Genomic DNA, 15,962 nt, shown 5'->3' on the forward strand with positions numbered 1-15,962 from the left:
TTACATAAAATCATATTGCAACGCAGCATATTTGATTTTGGTTCAAAGCACGTAATTGTTTGGAAATGAATCATTCGATGGGATTAATGTTAAATAGCGCGAACGAAATCAAGAAGTTTGTCGACTTAAAATGGTTGACAAAATTGAAAAAAAAACATTGATCAGCAATCAGTACATCGTTGTATGCAGCATGCCTCGTAATACAGATGATTCATGTATATACATGAATGGTTATTGTTTTTGAATCGTCTTTTCAGAAGACGATAATTAAAATATAGACATTTCAATTTGTTATGATTTTTCGGACTAGTTGGTCACACTCATAATCAATAATAAATTGTAAATATCATAACTCCATTATTACAGTGACAAATAGAAATACGTTTTCAATATGTATATTATGGGTTTTACCGCATTCACTGCGATAATTGTATCTCTCTTCTTGACTTAGTGTAAATCGAACTAGTCATAATATATGAATTTGTGGTGAGTAAATACTGTTTCATTTTTATATATTTTTGTGTATGGATTAATAAACACATAGTTATATCTATTATTATATTTCACCATTCTCGGGACTGTTCCTTCTTATTAGAGTTTATTGCACCCACTCACACATTTTATTTCTCACTCTCTAATAAACTATAAGCGTAATAATTTCTTGTTATTTATGACGAATATATTTATTACATACGTTAACAATTTATCTTAAGGTTCCCGAAATTAATTGTCTTTATTATTTTTATTTGGCTAGTATAGCTCTTAAAGATATATTATTTTTACTCTCAATGAAACTAAAGGTGCTATGATGATGATAGTAGGTTTTCATTTTTCCTAATAATTCTTGAAAAGGTTACGTATTCAACTCTTATTAAATTTAAAATGTTCTAGAAATTATTAAATATAAAGCTACATGGGTCGATATAGTAACTTTCATAGTGGTATCTAAATAATCAGTTGTTATATATAAATGGTTGAAAAATACGATGTATACATTTTATTTGATTTATAAAATAGAATGATTAAAAATATTAAATTTAAACTTTTGTGTTTCCGTGTACACTAATTTTAAAATGTAAATGTTTATCCAAGTAGTAGGTGAGACAGGATATACCTATTACGAAATAAGTTGTTACATCGGTAAAATGTAGAAGGCTAAATATATTTTATCTAGAATCTCTAAACTACCTACAATAATAATCTCATTTCTTCGTTTGTTTGTGCTATTCGGTGTATCAAAGTACGTGAAGCATAAGTCAAGATAAAAACGTTTTATTTTACATGCCAAAGCCATAAAACACTTATATCTTGATCTGTACTATATAATCTTTTTTTGGCAAAATCCAGTTATTGTAAATATAAACAAATATTTACTCTGTTTATCACTCGCGCATACTGAAACTTATGATCTTATCTTCGTATCAAGATTAATTAATTATATTATTTTATTTAAAATAAATATGTTTTGTTATTTATAATAGAATATATTGTAATATATAAAGAAATGCGTTTTTTTCGGTATAACTTCGATTTATAATAAACAATACGAAATATTCTATCTTAACATTGCTAAAAGTAATCATTAATTATAATGCAAATTAATAAACATGCAAACCGGTATCACAATCAATTACTCTAGAAATTTTAATTGCTACAAACCGTACTACCTTCCCGAGTCACCCCTATTACTTGTATCTAAAATTTTAAAAATGTGTACAAATTAAAACTAATTATAATCAATATGTTTACCTGGCTATAAATTTAATAGTAATATTCCAGAAACCAAAAAAACAAAACATAAAATTATAGAATTTTAGACAAATATGTTCAGATTTATAGGAATATGAAACATTTAGTTATCATAGTGAAAAAAGTTAAATTATATATCTTTAAAAACCATACCAGCCATCTTAACCCCTATTAATTCAATTCATTGAATTATCGTTGATAGCTATCCTCATTTCGCTTTTCTTGTTATCGGGATTTTGGAAGTCCCCAGGTACTTTTTCGTCGTCATATGCACAACTGACATGTGGAAAATGATTTTCCACTGGATTATGTACCAACCTGCCAATAAGAGAAGGCCTTTCTCTGCGCATTCTTAGCCAGTCATGTTGCATAACTCTATCTAGCGTTAGTCTTTGAGTCAAATCAGGTTCTAATAGATGTCTCACCAGTGATTTAGCCAATGTGGATAAACTATCTCGTACTCTTGATCGAAAAACCCAGTTTTTGGTCATTTGATCTTTTAGTAATTTCCTTAAATTTGAATCGTCAAAAGGCATAGAAGCATTCAGCATTATAAATAGTATTATTCCTAAGGACCAAACATCAGATAGCTTGGGATTATACGGTGTTCCGTTGACGACTTCAGGAGCTGCATAAGCAGCCGATCCGCAATAAGTTTGACTAAGTATTCTTCTATTATCGGAATCGACACAAAATCGCGCAAAACCGAAGTCAGCCAACTTTACATTAAATCTTCTCGAAAGCAAAATATTTTCACATTTTAAATCTCGATGTGAAATGTTCCTGCCATGAAGATAGTGAAGTCCGCTGGCCATTTGTCTAAACCATATTTTACCTTGTTGCTCAGGCACGACTCCATTTTTCTTAATAAAATCCAAAAGATCTCCGTTATCGGCATATCTAAAATAATATAAAAAATTAACGTTAATATGATACTGAAATTAATTTCTTGTGGAATTTTTATGAGGCAGGTTATAGAAAAGAACAAAGAGAAAAATATTGAAACACATATGACCTTTATCGACTTGGAGAAAGCATATGATAGCGTGCCCAGGAAACAACTATGGGAAGCAATGAGTAAAATGAACGTTAGATAGAAATGGGTGAATATAACACAAAGACTGTATAAAAAAACAGAGGTGCAAATAAATTTAGGCAATGAAATAACAAAAACAATCACCGCAACAAAATGTCTCAAACAGGGATGTGGTCTATCACCTACACTTTTTAACACACACACACTATGGTCGGTATGGTAAAATTTAACAGGAAATCTAACACAGATATAAAATCATATTTTCAGCGAATAGACAAAGATAACAATCATATTTCCCCTTGGTCTCCCCTCCATATTTCAGATTGACGCCCATTGCCCATTAGTGAGACGATTAGTTCCTATTAGTTCCGATCAGAGATATTTTACATGTCTCCGGTTCTGATCCTAAGAAACTAGAGATGGGTCGTTAACATTTTTATCGGAATTTTTCGTAAACTGTAACTAGTTGATTGTTTACCAGTAGTTTCAAATAAGCGAGTACACAAACAAACATATTGGCTCTTATATTGAAAGAAACTAACAAAGCATATATTTATTATAACTTGAAAAATAAATTAAACAATACAAATAGTACTTACATTTACATTACACATTATTAAATCGCGAATCGTCTAAATTGACATTTAAAAACATAAGTTTTTCCACTTTTCTTGTTAACCGTGTTCTTCTTTTATTTAAAATTAAACCAGATTTTGAACATGTGTTCACAAGGAACAGATTTTGTTACAATACTACAATATTTTATGAAAATAGTGGTTAAGTTAGGATATACATGGCGATGGTTTTTCCACCACTGTAATGGTCAGTTCCAATCTCCGTTCGAAATTTTTTGTGGGTAATATCATCAGACAAATAAATGTCGACTTCTTTTATATCTCTCGATACAGGTGTATGTTTAGATGAGTCATATCCAATTAATTCATCAAAAATACACCATGGACTTAAGTCATCTTTATCAGTTTCTTTTTCTTGTACTGGTTGGTTTTCACTAGTACAATCTTCTTTTTCTTTTTTTATAGAAGTAATCAGGTTCTTAACTCTTTCTTTTGGTTTTTTATAACTAGGTATTCTGATTAATGAATGAGTTTCGATTTACGATTGATCTGCATTTTCGATTTCAAATCTTTATTGATAGTTCGTCAAAGGATTTATTTATTGTAAATATTCAATTAAGAATTATTTTTCTTAGTCAAAATTATTGACCTAATATAAGAATAATAATTTTATTTTCAAAATATGCACATTTGTAGAAGATGCAGCTTTTATGGTTCGCTTTCTGAATATTGCAATGATTGAAACTTCTCCTGACGCATTTCTGTCCGTTTCGACTACTTCTACTACAAGTACTGACATACTGCCACCGCCACCCAAGCGTCAAAAGGTGATGGATAATTCCATTAATAAAAATTTTAGTTTAGAACAAAAGAAACAAATAGATATGGATTTACTAAATCTATGCAAAGACTCGTTTCATCCGTTTTCCATAGTTGAAGAACGAGCTTTTAAAAAGTTTGCAGGGTGGATTCTTGGATATAAACCGCCAACAAGAAAAACTTGTTCATTACGTCAGGGTCATTACTTCAGGAATGTTATATCAAAACTGAGCAAATTATTAGATCACAAGTTGTTAAAGAAGTAGAAAATATCTGTATTACTACTGACCTCTGGACATATGGAGTAACTAAGAGTTACATCGCATTAACAGGACAATATTTAACCGAAAATTTAGAATTTAAAATGATTTTATTAGGCTGCTGGCATTTTTCTGGAAACCATAATTCAGAAAACATCGCTTTTGAAATTAGTGAAATTATTAATCAGTGGGGTCTAAAACGAAAAGTAAATTTTGCAGTAACTGATAATGCCTCAAATATGTTCAAAGCTATTAAAGATGTTTTGGAATGAAAATATTTAAATTGTTTTGCTCATACGTTAAATTTATTGGTGGAGGACGACGCACTTAAATGCTGTCGTGTAGAAATAGATAAAATAATAAGTCTTTTTTTCGACAATTCGGCAAAAAACAAATTTCAAAAAAAGTACCTTATCTTCAGAAAGGCTTTTAAAGTATCAATTACAACATAACAAAGTTCCCAAACGGCCAATCCAAGATGTGGAAACTAGGTAGAACTTCACCTATTACATGTTAAAAAGAATGACCGAGTTAGAAGAGGCAATCCGTTCCACATTGGTATTAGTTAATACAGACATAGACTTAGACCACATCTAAATAATGAAGACTGGATTATTTGTTCTCAACTTTCCCAAATTTTACGGCCTTTTAAAGAAATAACAAGTACAATGAGTGGCCAAAAATACTTGAAGGGTAGTTCAGTGACTTTTATGGTACGCTGCCTGCAAGAATCTTGCAATAAAATTTTAGCAAACGGTAACCTTACATCCATTGTATCCGACGTAGTACAATTACTAATATCGGGTTGTATTGTTTAGTTTATTTTTCAAGTTATAATAAATGTATCCTTCATTAGTTTTTTTCACTTCAATAAATATTGTGTATAAACGATAATAGCCATTATGTTTGTTTATGTAGGTACTCTCTTACTTGAAACTACTGTTAAACAATCATAGTAACTTGTTTACGAAAATCGGTTTACGATAAAAACTTTGAAGACCCACCTCTACTCATTACCTCTGTCCTTAGTTTGATTCGGTGCTTTGACGAATCGAGAAATCGGGAAACGAGACGTTGCCAAGAAATTTTGTATGAAGAATATTTTATTGTGGCATATGCAGTTTATTATTTTTAATGGGAATAAGGCACAATGTGACTTTAAAATAAGCTTATTTTGATGTTTAGATTTTTAATTCGGAAATGGTACTTAAAATACGAAACATTAATAAATTTTATTTATATAAAATGATTTTCGAAGTGGAAATCAAAATATTATATTAAACTTATTGTAAAGTAAAATTGTGGCATATTCCCAATAAAAAACAGTAAGCTGCCATTTAAATCTATTTCGCCCAAATTTGATTATCTTAGAACATTGGTCAAATGCTAAAAAGACAACAGGTCAAATAAAACCAATAAGTTTGGCAACGTTGAATTTCCCCTTTTTTATTATTTCAACTTGTTCATTTTCGGCGATATAAAGGGCTGACCTAATATACCTCTCTCTTTTTAAACAGGTGTTTCTCACTCCATCTCACGTAAGGTCCATATCGACCATAAACTTTTACCTATACTGTATATTATATATATACATATATATATATATATATATATATATATATATATATATATATATATATAGATCAGGCTTTAAAAAGATGGTATAGAAAATGCGGAACAACGAGCATACCAGCACAAGAGAATATATTACATTCACTACTTTTCGCAGATGACCAAGTCATTTTTGCACAATTCAGGAGGGAGGATATGGAATATATGATAAGGAAATTAAAGGAAGAATACGAGATATGGGGACTCAAGATATATATATATATATATATATATATATATATATATTTATATATATATATATATACATATATATATATACATATATATATATATATATATATATATATATATATATATATATATATATATATATATATATATATATATATGTGTGTAAGACTGAATACTTATGTATTGGTCTTTGATATATACTTATAGAACAGTTGAACTGGACTTTATGAAAAGATGTCTACAAATCACCAGAGCGGATAGAATAAGAACAGAGGAAAACATACATAGGAAATGTTATGATAGATAGAAACCTCAGAGAAATTGACTGGGAAAATAGAGTGAAGGACAAAAACGGTGAACTCATAATGGAAAAAAGCCGAAAAGAAGAAGAAATTTTTATGATAACTACTTTATTTATTTGTAGAATTGAGTTGAATTTTGGTTACTAATATTAAAAAAAGAAGTCACTTAAAGGAAAATACCAACATTCTTAATTATTAATCACCAAAAAACATATCGACGAATCATTATTTATGGTTTAAAATAATATACATATAAAATTTGATTTTAATATCAATATTTACAGTAAACTAAATTTAAGACAAACTAATATTGATACATTCTTCTACGGGCTGTGGAATTAAGTGACGTAAACGTAGTTTAACTAATTTTATTAACTCACTCAACAAAAAAAACCCACATAAACAAATATCTCATTTTGTCCAGGAAGCCACTGCACTTTCGCTAGGAAAAATATTTTGATTGGGTGTTTTTGCACAATCTTACTCAAAAAAGGCTCCTTTTAACAAATTTGTATGTTGCCAGGTCCAAAAGTGGGTAAAAAATTGTTTAAACAATTTGTTTCAAAAATTGTAAAAAATCGGTCTTTCGCCCCAAAGTTTTTTTGGGTTTTTAGGTTATTCTACTAGAACCAAAAGGTTTCTAGTAATTTTTTTCTAATATGCGTCGTTTTCGAGTGATAAACGATTTAAGTTATGAAAAAAACGCAAAAATGTTTATTTTCAACACCGAAAAACAATATGAAAAAAGGAAAATTTTGATGTTGCCAAAGTACACAAATATTCTTCGAATATCCATTATCAAAAATCCTAAAGCATTTTAGTTCATAAGATTATTTAAACCCTAGTTTTTTAATTTTTAATCAAGCGCGAGTAGGAGGAGATTTACCTTTAGAACAAACTCATAATATATCTGCTATTTCTGGTGGTTGGGAAGCTAAATATTTCAACAAATGAAATTCCCCTACAAAAATGGTTATTATTATATCCGATAAAAAGTTCTATGCATCAATCGTTATTTTCCTTTTGATATCAGTCACAAAGAGTGGAGTAAGAGTAGAATAAATAAATATGATCAAGATGTAGTAAGAATTATTGACATATTAATTACAAAAAATGTTTAACTTCTTTTTAAAAAATATTCTTTCAAATATTGCTCAAGATTAATAAGAAATATTTATATATACAATTTTAACTTACTAAATAGTACTTACTACCAAAGAATATAGAAGCGTCTATATTCTTTGTTACTACTACCATCTACTACTACTGTAGTACTACATAACTTACTTTTAGTAATAAAAATATTAATTTTTAAATTCAATGGCTTCCTGGACTAATTACGTAATAATTATAAATACACTAATTATTATCGCCTACGATAATATGGGTATGGCTTACAAAAACATTTGTCTAATTACTGTCTATTCAAAGAAGACGAGCAGTTTAAGCGGGGCATTCCCGTTCCGATATTATATAGTCCGACTTGTGGTCCAACCTCCGAAGTTTTATCCGATATCGGACCATGAGTGGGCTTACTGGATTGTTATAAATCTAGTTGTACCAGTCAGAGAACATTTAGAGGGACGAATCGAAGGTCCAACTTCCGACTTTCTATGCAGTGGCAGAGTGAATAAAGAAGTCGGAAGTTGGATCAAAAACAGCGCTTGACTGAGGAAAACTGGGTAAGTACCTACTGCACGCCTTCCATAATAAACAATGAATGAAATTCTAATTTTATTAATATTTAAATAAATAGTCTCTGTTTGTGGGATACTGATAGTGCTCTAAAGTATGAGAACACTGCAAACATAGCGTTCTGCGGTAATTCTGTAATCATCCTCATCAATGACATTGTGGAACTTCGTGTCACAGTTCACACGATCAACGAATAATTTCTTCATCCAACATTTTTTTCCTTCTTTTCAAATGGTACTGCTGTCACTTTCTTCTTCCTAATTATAATTATATATATTGGATAAATTTTTTGCCTGATCCATGTACACCACCGTAAAAACACACTACAACTGAAGTTGGAGCGCTAGTTTGATAGCAAGTCGGAGCGTGAGTAGAGCCGACTATCCAACTAGTAGTCCTACTAAGTGGGACTTCAAATCGGAACGTGAATGTCCTGCTTTATATACGCGAAAATCTGTTCTAGCGTTCCAGCGAAGGTACGAATAACGAATCAGCACTTTAACACAAGATTACAGAAAAATACAGATAAAAAAGTTCGAGAACTTTGCTGTCAAAGTGATTAATTCGGCTTCTAGAATTCCTTTGATAGAGGAATTCTTCTCCTCCAATAGAAACAATGCAATGGGATTACTAACCAGATAGTTTTACTGGTCATTATTGGGTGCGTTTGTCTTTTTGAAGACCAACCTCATGCTATCATTTTTTTGACAGATATTTGTAAATGAAAAGTTGATTTCATGTAAGTAAATGAACTATCCTCTAATAAAAACGTACCGGGAACTTATCACAAAAATACTGACATTATCGTTTTAAAGTCCTCTGCTTTAAAAAGTCACCTGAAATTCTTCTCTATTTTGTGCTAATCGTATAATTGTTTTGGCCTCCCTGATCCTTTCCCTCGAACCATTGACGCAAGTGTCGCATTCTTTCGTCCGATGCCTTGCCTTCCTTCGATCTCTCCTTCAAAGATCAACCATAGAAAACCATATTTATCGTTTCTAAAGATATAGTTAAAATAAGCTGTTTTTCTTCGCTTAACTGTTATCAATAGTTTCTTATATTTATTCGTTCTTTCCAACACTCAATCAATTGATACTCTCTCGATCCATGGTATTTACAATAATCGCCAGTACAACATCTCAAAATATTCTAGACGTGACATGGTTCTTGCCTTTAAGTTCATCGCTCGACTCTGTACAACAGTGAAGGCAACACGTAACATTTAATGGGACGCCATCGAGTAGTCAGACTTAGAATCGAGTAGGTGCCTACTGTAAAACAGTGGTTTCATTTTGAAAAACCTATTCTTGGCCATTTCGATTCTAAGTTTGACTTCATAATCAGGATCCCATTTATCCTTTATACAGCATCGCAAGTACTATGATATTGTCTATACTACGCTTGCTGATGACCACAATTTTGTTTTTGTTATTGACTTTATTTATTAGGAATTATAACTCATTGACAAGGAGGATTGTGTCGTCAGCATATCGAATGTTGTTAACAGGTTTTCTATATCTACTTCTATATCTTCTAAGGTCTTCTGGAAAATGGATTCAGAATATAAATTAAACAGTAGTGACGACAGTATACACTCTTGTTCAACTTCTTTGATTGAGTGTCCGATGTTGTCATATTTCCGACTTTATTGTGCTCTGACTGGTTCAGATACTAGTGCTTGATAACCCTCATGTCTTTATTTTGTTTGAGCAGATTTATAAGTTTGTCTTGCTTCACGTTATCAAATGCCGTTTCATAATCTATCATAAATGTGAATACTCTGCTGTTCGAGACTTTTTTGGATCAATATTTGCAACGTAAATAAAGTATATTTGGTGTCCATACCATTCCTAAAATCCAATTGACTTTCACTTATGTTTTCATCTATCGTTCTCCATAGTCTAGACTAGAGTGTATGATTCGTAGAAATACCTTTAGTAAATGATACATAAGACTTAAAACGGCATCAAACGGTACTGGTAAATCTTTTTGAGTTGGATTTATTAGGTAGAGTGACAAATATAGATTGGAGCCATTGCCTGGGTACTTTTCCAGTATTTTATATTCTGTTAAATAACGTAAGTACAAGATTATTTCTTTCCTAGTCCAACAGTTTTAGGACTTCACCAATTAAATCATCTGATCCAGCCACTTTTCCATTGTTAGTTTTTTTCCAAGTTTTAAAATTATTTCTTCTTTAAATATGTCAATTTCCATTGTTAGTTTTTTTCAAAGTTTTAAAATTATTTCTTCTTTAAATATGTCAGGCCCGTCTGGCTCGCCATCTAATTGTTCTATCAGGTCACGATTATCAGCAAACCATTCGGATATGGAGGTGCTCTATATTTCTGCTTCTTTCACTTTCTTTATTATCAGTTTATATGTCCTTGCACCGTTAAGTTATCCTTTCTTTGACTTCTTTGATTTGTGTTTTGATGCTTTTGTTGACTTGGGTTTTGTTGTTTTGTGTTGTTTTAATTGTTTTATTTTTTGGTTAAGTTCTGTATATAGCTGAAGACTTTTTTGTTGTCGTTCAGGACGTCAAGGTTTACTTTGTTAACCTCAATGTGGTCTTTAATATTTTTTTATTGATTCTTACTTGAGTCTGATTCTTACTTGAGCTACCAGTGGGTTATGATTAGACTGAATGTCTGCTCAGGGTAAGTTTTAACACATATATGGCATTTCGAAATCTACAATAAATCATGATGTATTCATTTTCGTTCGCTCGTTGGGGAGATTTCTAAGTATATAATCTTCTTGGGGTCAGTTTGAACCACATATTAGTAACTACTAATGATTTTTCTTGACAAAACTGAAATAGTCTTTCGCCTCTTTCTCCCAGCTCATGTTCTATTATGTTAACAACATTAGTATTCCAGTCAAGCTAGTCTTTAGCAAATTGCAACCTACTTCTACGATGATTTAGGTTTAAAGCTGGTGCTTTGGCTGGTATCCTTAAATGCAAATCTTGTCTAGAGAGTCGTTTTTGTATAATGTTCCTGGAAATTTAAATATTATGAACACATACCACTTGTATTTGTAAATATCTCATTGTGACAAAACGTTCTCCTATAGCACGAAGCCTGATAAACTGACCATAGCGTAATGTGACTCTTCCTCTTCCTTGTCCAGGCCGTCTCGTATGGTAGTTTGTATATCGAAAAAGTTGAACGACTCGTGATATTTTAATGGGGGACACTCTTAACCTCAAGCTTATTTCACGATAGCTCAACCTCACATCAACGAAAGTAATTACTTGCACACATTCATTGACAAAAACCTGTCTTTGGCATAGCAAGAAATACGACTGGCCACCGGCGCGCCTTTTGCCTTCGTTATCTACCCATAAAAAAATTTAACGCTGAAAAATTTTTTAAAACTACCCAAACATGATTTGGGTAGTTTTCTACCATTTCCCTGAAAAATGTTTTTACTTGCTTCCGATTTCGCCGTTTGATTGATTTATTGATTCAGTTGAGCATGGTGTTTCTACAAAATACAACTCGTATCAGGTATCAGATAATCAAAGGCATCAGATAATCAAAGATATCAGATAATCAAAGGCCAGCGCACGTAGTTCGAAAATGACACCCAGAGATTTGTGTTAATAGCTTAGATACGACGTATAGCGCTCTCGAAGTTCATTTTTACGATACGGGCTCCTTTAATAGTTATCAATATCACTGTACCACTGTTATAATATAAGAGTGGTACATCCGCAATTGGCCTAAAATATACTCTTTCTGCGATTTCTGTGCCTCTTAACTACATTATACGTATACGATTGTAGCGCCCCTGGATCCTATATATAGGCCAGGGAAATGAGTAAAAAAAGTACTCTGTTTGTAACTCTAAGCCCGCCATGTTAATGACAGTTGTTCTGAGTTGTATGGATCTCTATAACAAGAACCTGTATGTTTCCTGCAGTCGATTTTTTGGACTTATTCATTATTGACAAATTAAAGTCAAAAAATGGCCCATTATTTCTTTTTTCGTCTATCAGCAAAAAGTGAAGCATTTGAAACAAATTTAAGAGTAATAAAGTCATATAAAAAATCTTCAAACTGGCGTTTTTTGAATGTTTCTATCCTTATTTGTTGCTAAGAAAGATGAAAAATAAGTCAGAAATTTCAGTTTTGTAATAAATGTTAATCGCAGTTTTTAAAAATTTATTCTAAAGCTATTTTTTTATGATATCTTGATATAATTTACTATTTTTATTGGGAAAAACCCACAATTTTACTTTAAAATAAGTTTATTTTGATGTTTCGATGCCTTATCAACTATCGATGGTAGGTTCGGCACCTACCATGGTTGTAAAGAGTATCGGAAAATCAAAGTTCGATTCCGAAGAGGGACCCTGAGAAACGCCTACTACACCCAAGGAAGGCAGCAGGCGCATAAATTACCCACTCCCGGCACGGAGAGGTAGTGACGAAAAATAACGATACAGGACTCATCTGAGGCTCCGTAATTGGAATGAGTACACCCTAAACCCTTTAACGAGAACCAACTGGAGGACAAGTCTGGTGTCAGCAGTTGCGGTAATTCCAGCTCCAATAGCGTAAGTAGTTGCGGTTGTTGCTCGTAGTTGAAGCGTGTGGTTCATCGTACGCTGTGTTAACTGGCGTGTCGTGGGACGTCCTGCCGGTAATTTCCACGTGGAAATCAAAACGTCAAAATAAACTTATTTTAAAGTAAAATTGTGGTTTATTCCTAATCAAAATAGTAAATTATTTTATAGATTTAAATTAAAATTAAACTTATTAAAAAAATTCACAAATAATATTGATTTACTTAACATGCATTAAGGTGAGATCTGACAGAATGTGGAGTAACGTTCGAGGAAAGACAGAAAATGCATAAGTAGTAGAAAAAGACAAAATATAAAAACGTAAACCAACCCAACGTGAAATACCGTTTTGACGCTCAATATGTGTGGTTTACGGCCCTGGGATAGGGCAAAACTATCTATTTATGACCAGCGTCGCCAAACTTATCTCGATGGGACACGCTTAATTGGGGTCGTTATCAAAAAGTAAATATTTATCAATTTTACACTAACATGGGATGCCCACCGTGGTTTCTCTTTTTTATACTGTATATATTCCGACGTGAACTAGCGAAAAGCGTATTTTTGTTCCACGAGCTGTCTGATGCCGGCTTTAGGATTTCAAAAAAGTTGACGCATTAGTTTAAAGTTTGTATTGGCGCCTTTTTTATGGACCAGTCCGGCCGGCAAAGAAGTACAGATAAAAGAACATTATCAGACTGTGTGGAACGGATGAAACGTAACCACTGGTACGAACAAATGGGTCTCAAATATTCGAAGACTTTTATACATGAACCGTCGAAAAAGAGATCCAAAGAACTACTACATATAAATAGGAGTAATCTGCGCATTGTCAGGTCTCCTCCAGGACAGGTCAGTGTCGTCTCAAGGAGCCCATGAACAAAATCAAACTGGCAGAAAGTGCGAATTGAAGATTCTGTTAGACTGATGATGAGACGGCGGAACACGTTTTGTGCAACTGCTCAGGACTGGATATAATAAGGCTCAATATATTTGAGCTTATATATATTTAAGCTTATGATATATTTAAGCTCCGGCCCTATGACTTTGTAGAAGTGTCACCTAAGGTCATAATAGATTTTGTTAAAAAGACTGGACTGAAGGGACAACTTTAACGTAGGGATGAGCCAGAATAGACCCCTTAAGTCGAGTGGAAGGGTGGTAAAGCGCCCACTCATTTTGAACGACTCAGATTTCTTGAAATACGGTTCACATCAACTAACCAACATAAGGCAAAGTAGCAAAACAATTTATCGAATTGTAAACAATAATGCCAGTCTAAAACTGCCCTGTCGAATTTTTTGATTTTTCATAGCCCGTTACCTGCTTAAATTGCACTAAATAATGAGTATGACAATTTAATAAAATCATGTTTTGCTTTAAACGTACTGTTTTTTAGATAATAAAGACATCAAGATTTCTTTTTTACAAAACTGTTGAGAAAAAATGAAGCCATCTTGCAATATTAATAAGATGTAGCGTTTGTTTCTAATGAATTCCACAGAGTGTAGTAAAATAAGATGAAAAAACACAACTTTATTTTTTCATCCCCTACATGAGTAAGACATTGACATTTTTTAAAAAACGTTGGTAAAGTAATTCCTTAAAAACAGACCTATAATGTGAAAAAAAAAATCATCGAAATCCAATCAACGGTTTAAAAGCAAAATAGCTTCAAACTTATGTTACATTTATAATATTATAATGGTGCTTTAATTTTGGAGAGCAGTGTATTATATGTAGTATAAGTACAAATTACGACATATGTATATTTAGGTACCAAAAAACTATTAGTAATGGATAACATGAAACCTAAAAAATCTATTATGTTTTTGTCTATGATCCTATGGAATTCGTTTTCTACTTAAGATATTTGGGAAACATAAGAGTTGATTAGCGATGTTCATATCAGGTGAATTCTCTGAAAATTTTTGAGTAATTTGTTGAATATGTTTCAGGATTGGATCCACTTTAGTACTTTGAGGGATGACCTAGTATTTGAGGGATTATGCAGTAGCTTGTTGAAGTATCTCATTTTAGTTTTACTGAGTCGTTTACCTTCATGTACCTACCAAACAAGTTATTCCTGTTTTGACTTTTATTCAATTTTTCTATGTCATATATTCAAAATAGATAAAAAAATGAAGATTATAAATGACTAGGTATTAAATACAAAGGGCAACGAATTGTACAAAAATGAAAAAGTATTATATACTAACGTAAGTTTTTTCATTTGTCAAGTAAATAAAACTAACTTTATAAAAAATGACTTACCTCATAAATATAAACACCCTAGGTCCTCTTTGTAGAATACTATGCACTTGTATAATGTGTTGGTTTTCAATCTTAGTGAGAATCTCTAGTTCTCTAGGAAAAAACTTTTCTAGAAAATCCTTAGGAGCTTTTTCTTTGTCAAAAATTTTGCACGCAAGGCGCATCTTCTTCGGGCCGGTATTGTCGACATAATCAGCTAAATGTACAGTAGCATAAGAACCTTGGCCAATTTTTTTTCCGATTAGGTACCCCCTTTGTTCTAGAGCATTTACTTCGGAATTTCGTGGACTCAGATGAGTCGCCATCTGTTTTTTAATACGAAGGTTTTTTCTTTACCATTGATTTTTTAGAAACATCCATTCAGTCAGGTTTTAGCGACATACCACTGTTTGTTCTTCTAAACATAAAATTTAAAATACAAAAATTTGTGCGAAATGTCAGGTCAACTTGACAGGACACAAATTATATTTATCCCTGGTTACTGGATATGATTTTTTAGGCTAGCGCAAAATAAATCATGATGTTTGTACAAATTATAAAAATGAAAGATTTTAAAATGGTAGGAGTCCAAATTAAACATTTATCATAAAAAATTTCTAGTTATCTTTAGATGAAATAGAAGGAAACACATCCAGTAAATTCTTTTTTTATTAAAAAAATTGTTTGTACTTTTTTATCAGCATTATTTGAAATATACACATCGTCAAGTGTTCAGTCGGTTTAGAATTGTATAATGAATAATACACGGAAAAGAAAATGCGAAGGCATGGGAGTACCAGTACGGAACGAATACCTATATACATTAAGTTTTGCAGACGATCAAGTAGTGATTGCACAAGACCAAGACGACCTCAGCTACATGATGAAAAAACT

The 15,962-nt window shown here is 31.9% G+C and overlaps 1 protein-coding gene across 1 annotated transcript; it reads right to left on the bottom strand.

The window, feature by feature from the left end:
* Positions 1-611: 611 nt before the first annotated feature.
* On the bottom strand, positions 612-15,559 carry Tssk (Testis-specific serine/threonine kinase). The gene is made up of 2 exons (XM_072534945.1): positions 15,090-15,559; positions 612-2,649 (listed from the first exon to the last, which is right to left on the bottom strand). Exons 1-2 carry the CDS (start codon positions 15,392-15,394, stop codon positions 1,926-1,928), a joined length of 1,029 nt encoding a protein of 342 aa, XP_072391046.1. The 5' UTR covers positions 15,395-15,559; the 3' UTR covers positions 612-1,925.
* Between the last annotated feature and the right edge of the window lie 403 nt (positions 15,560-15,962).

The sequence above is a fragment of the Diabrotica undecimpunctata genome, chromosome 6 (genome assembly GCF_040954645.1).
Source record: "Diabrotica undecimpunctata isolate CICGRU chromosome 6, icDiaUnde3, whole genome shotgun sequence".
In the NCBI taxonomy this organism is placed as follows: Eukaryota; Metazoa; Arthropoda; class Insecta; order Coleoptera; family Chrysomelidae; genus Diabrotica; species Diabrotica undecimpunctata.

Excerpts from the sequence above, each read along its gene's own strand:
- Tssk (XM_072534945.1), bottom strand. The coding sequence starts at position 15,394 with ATGGCGACTCATCTGAGTCCACGAAATTCCGAAGTAAATGCTCTAGAA. Across the intron at positions 2,650-15,089 it reads AGGGTGTTTATATTTATGAG|ATATGCCGATAACGGAGATC; the intron begins GTAAGTCATTTT and ends ATATTATTTTAG.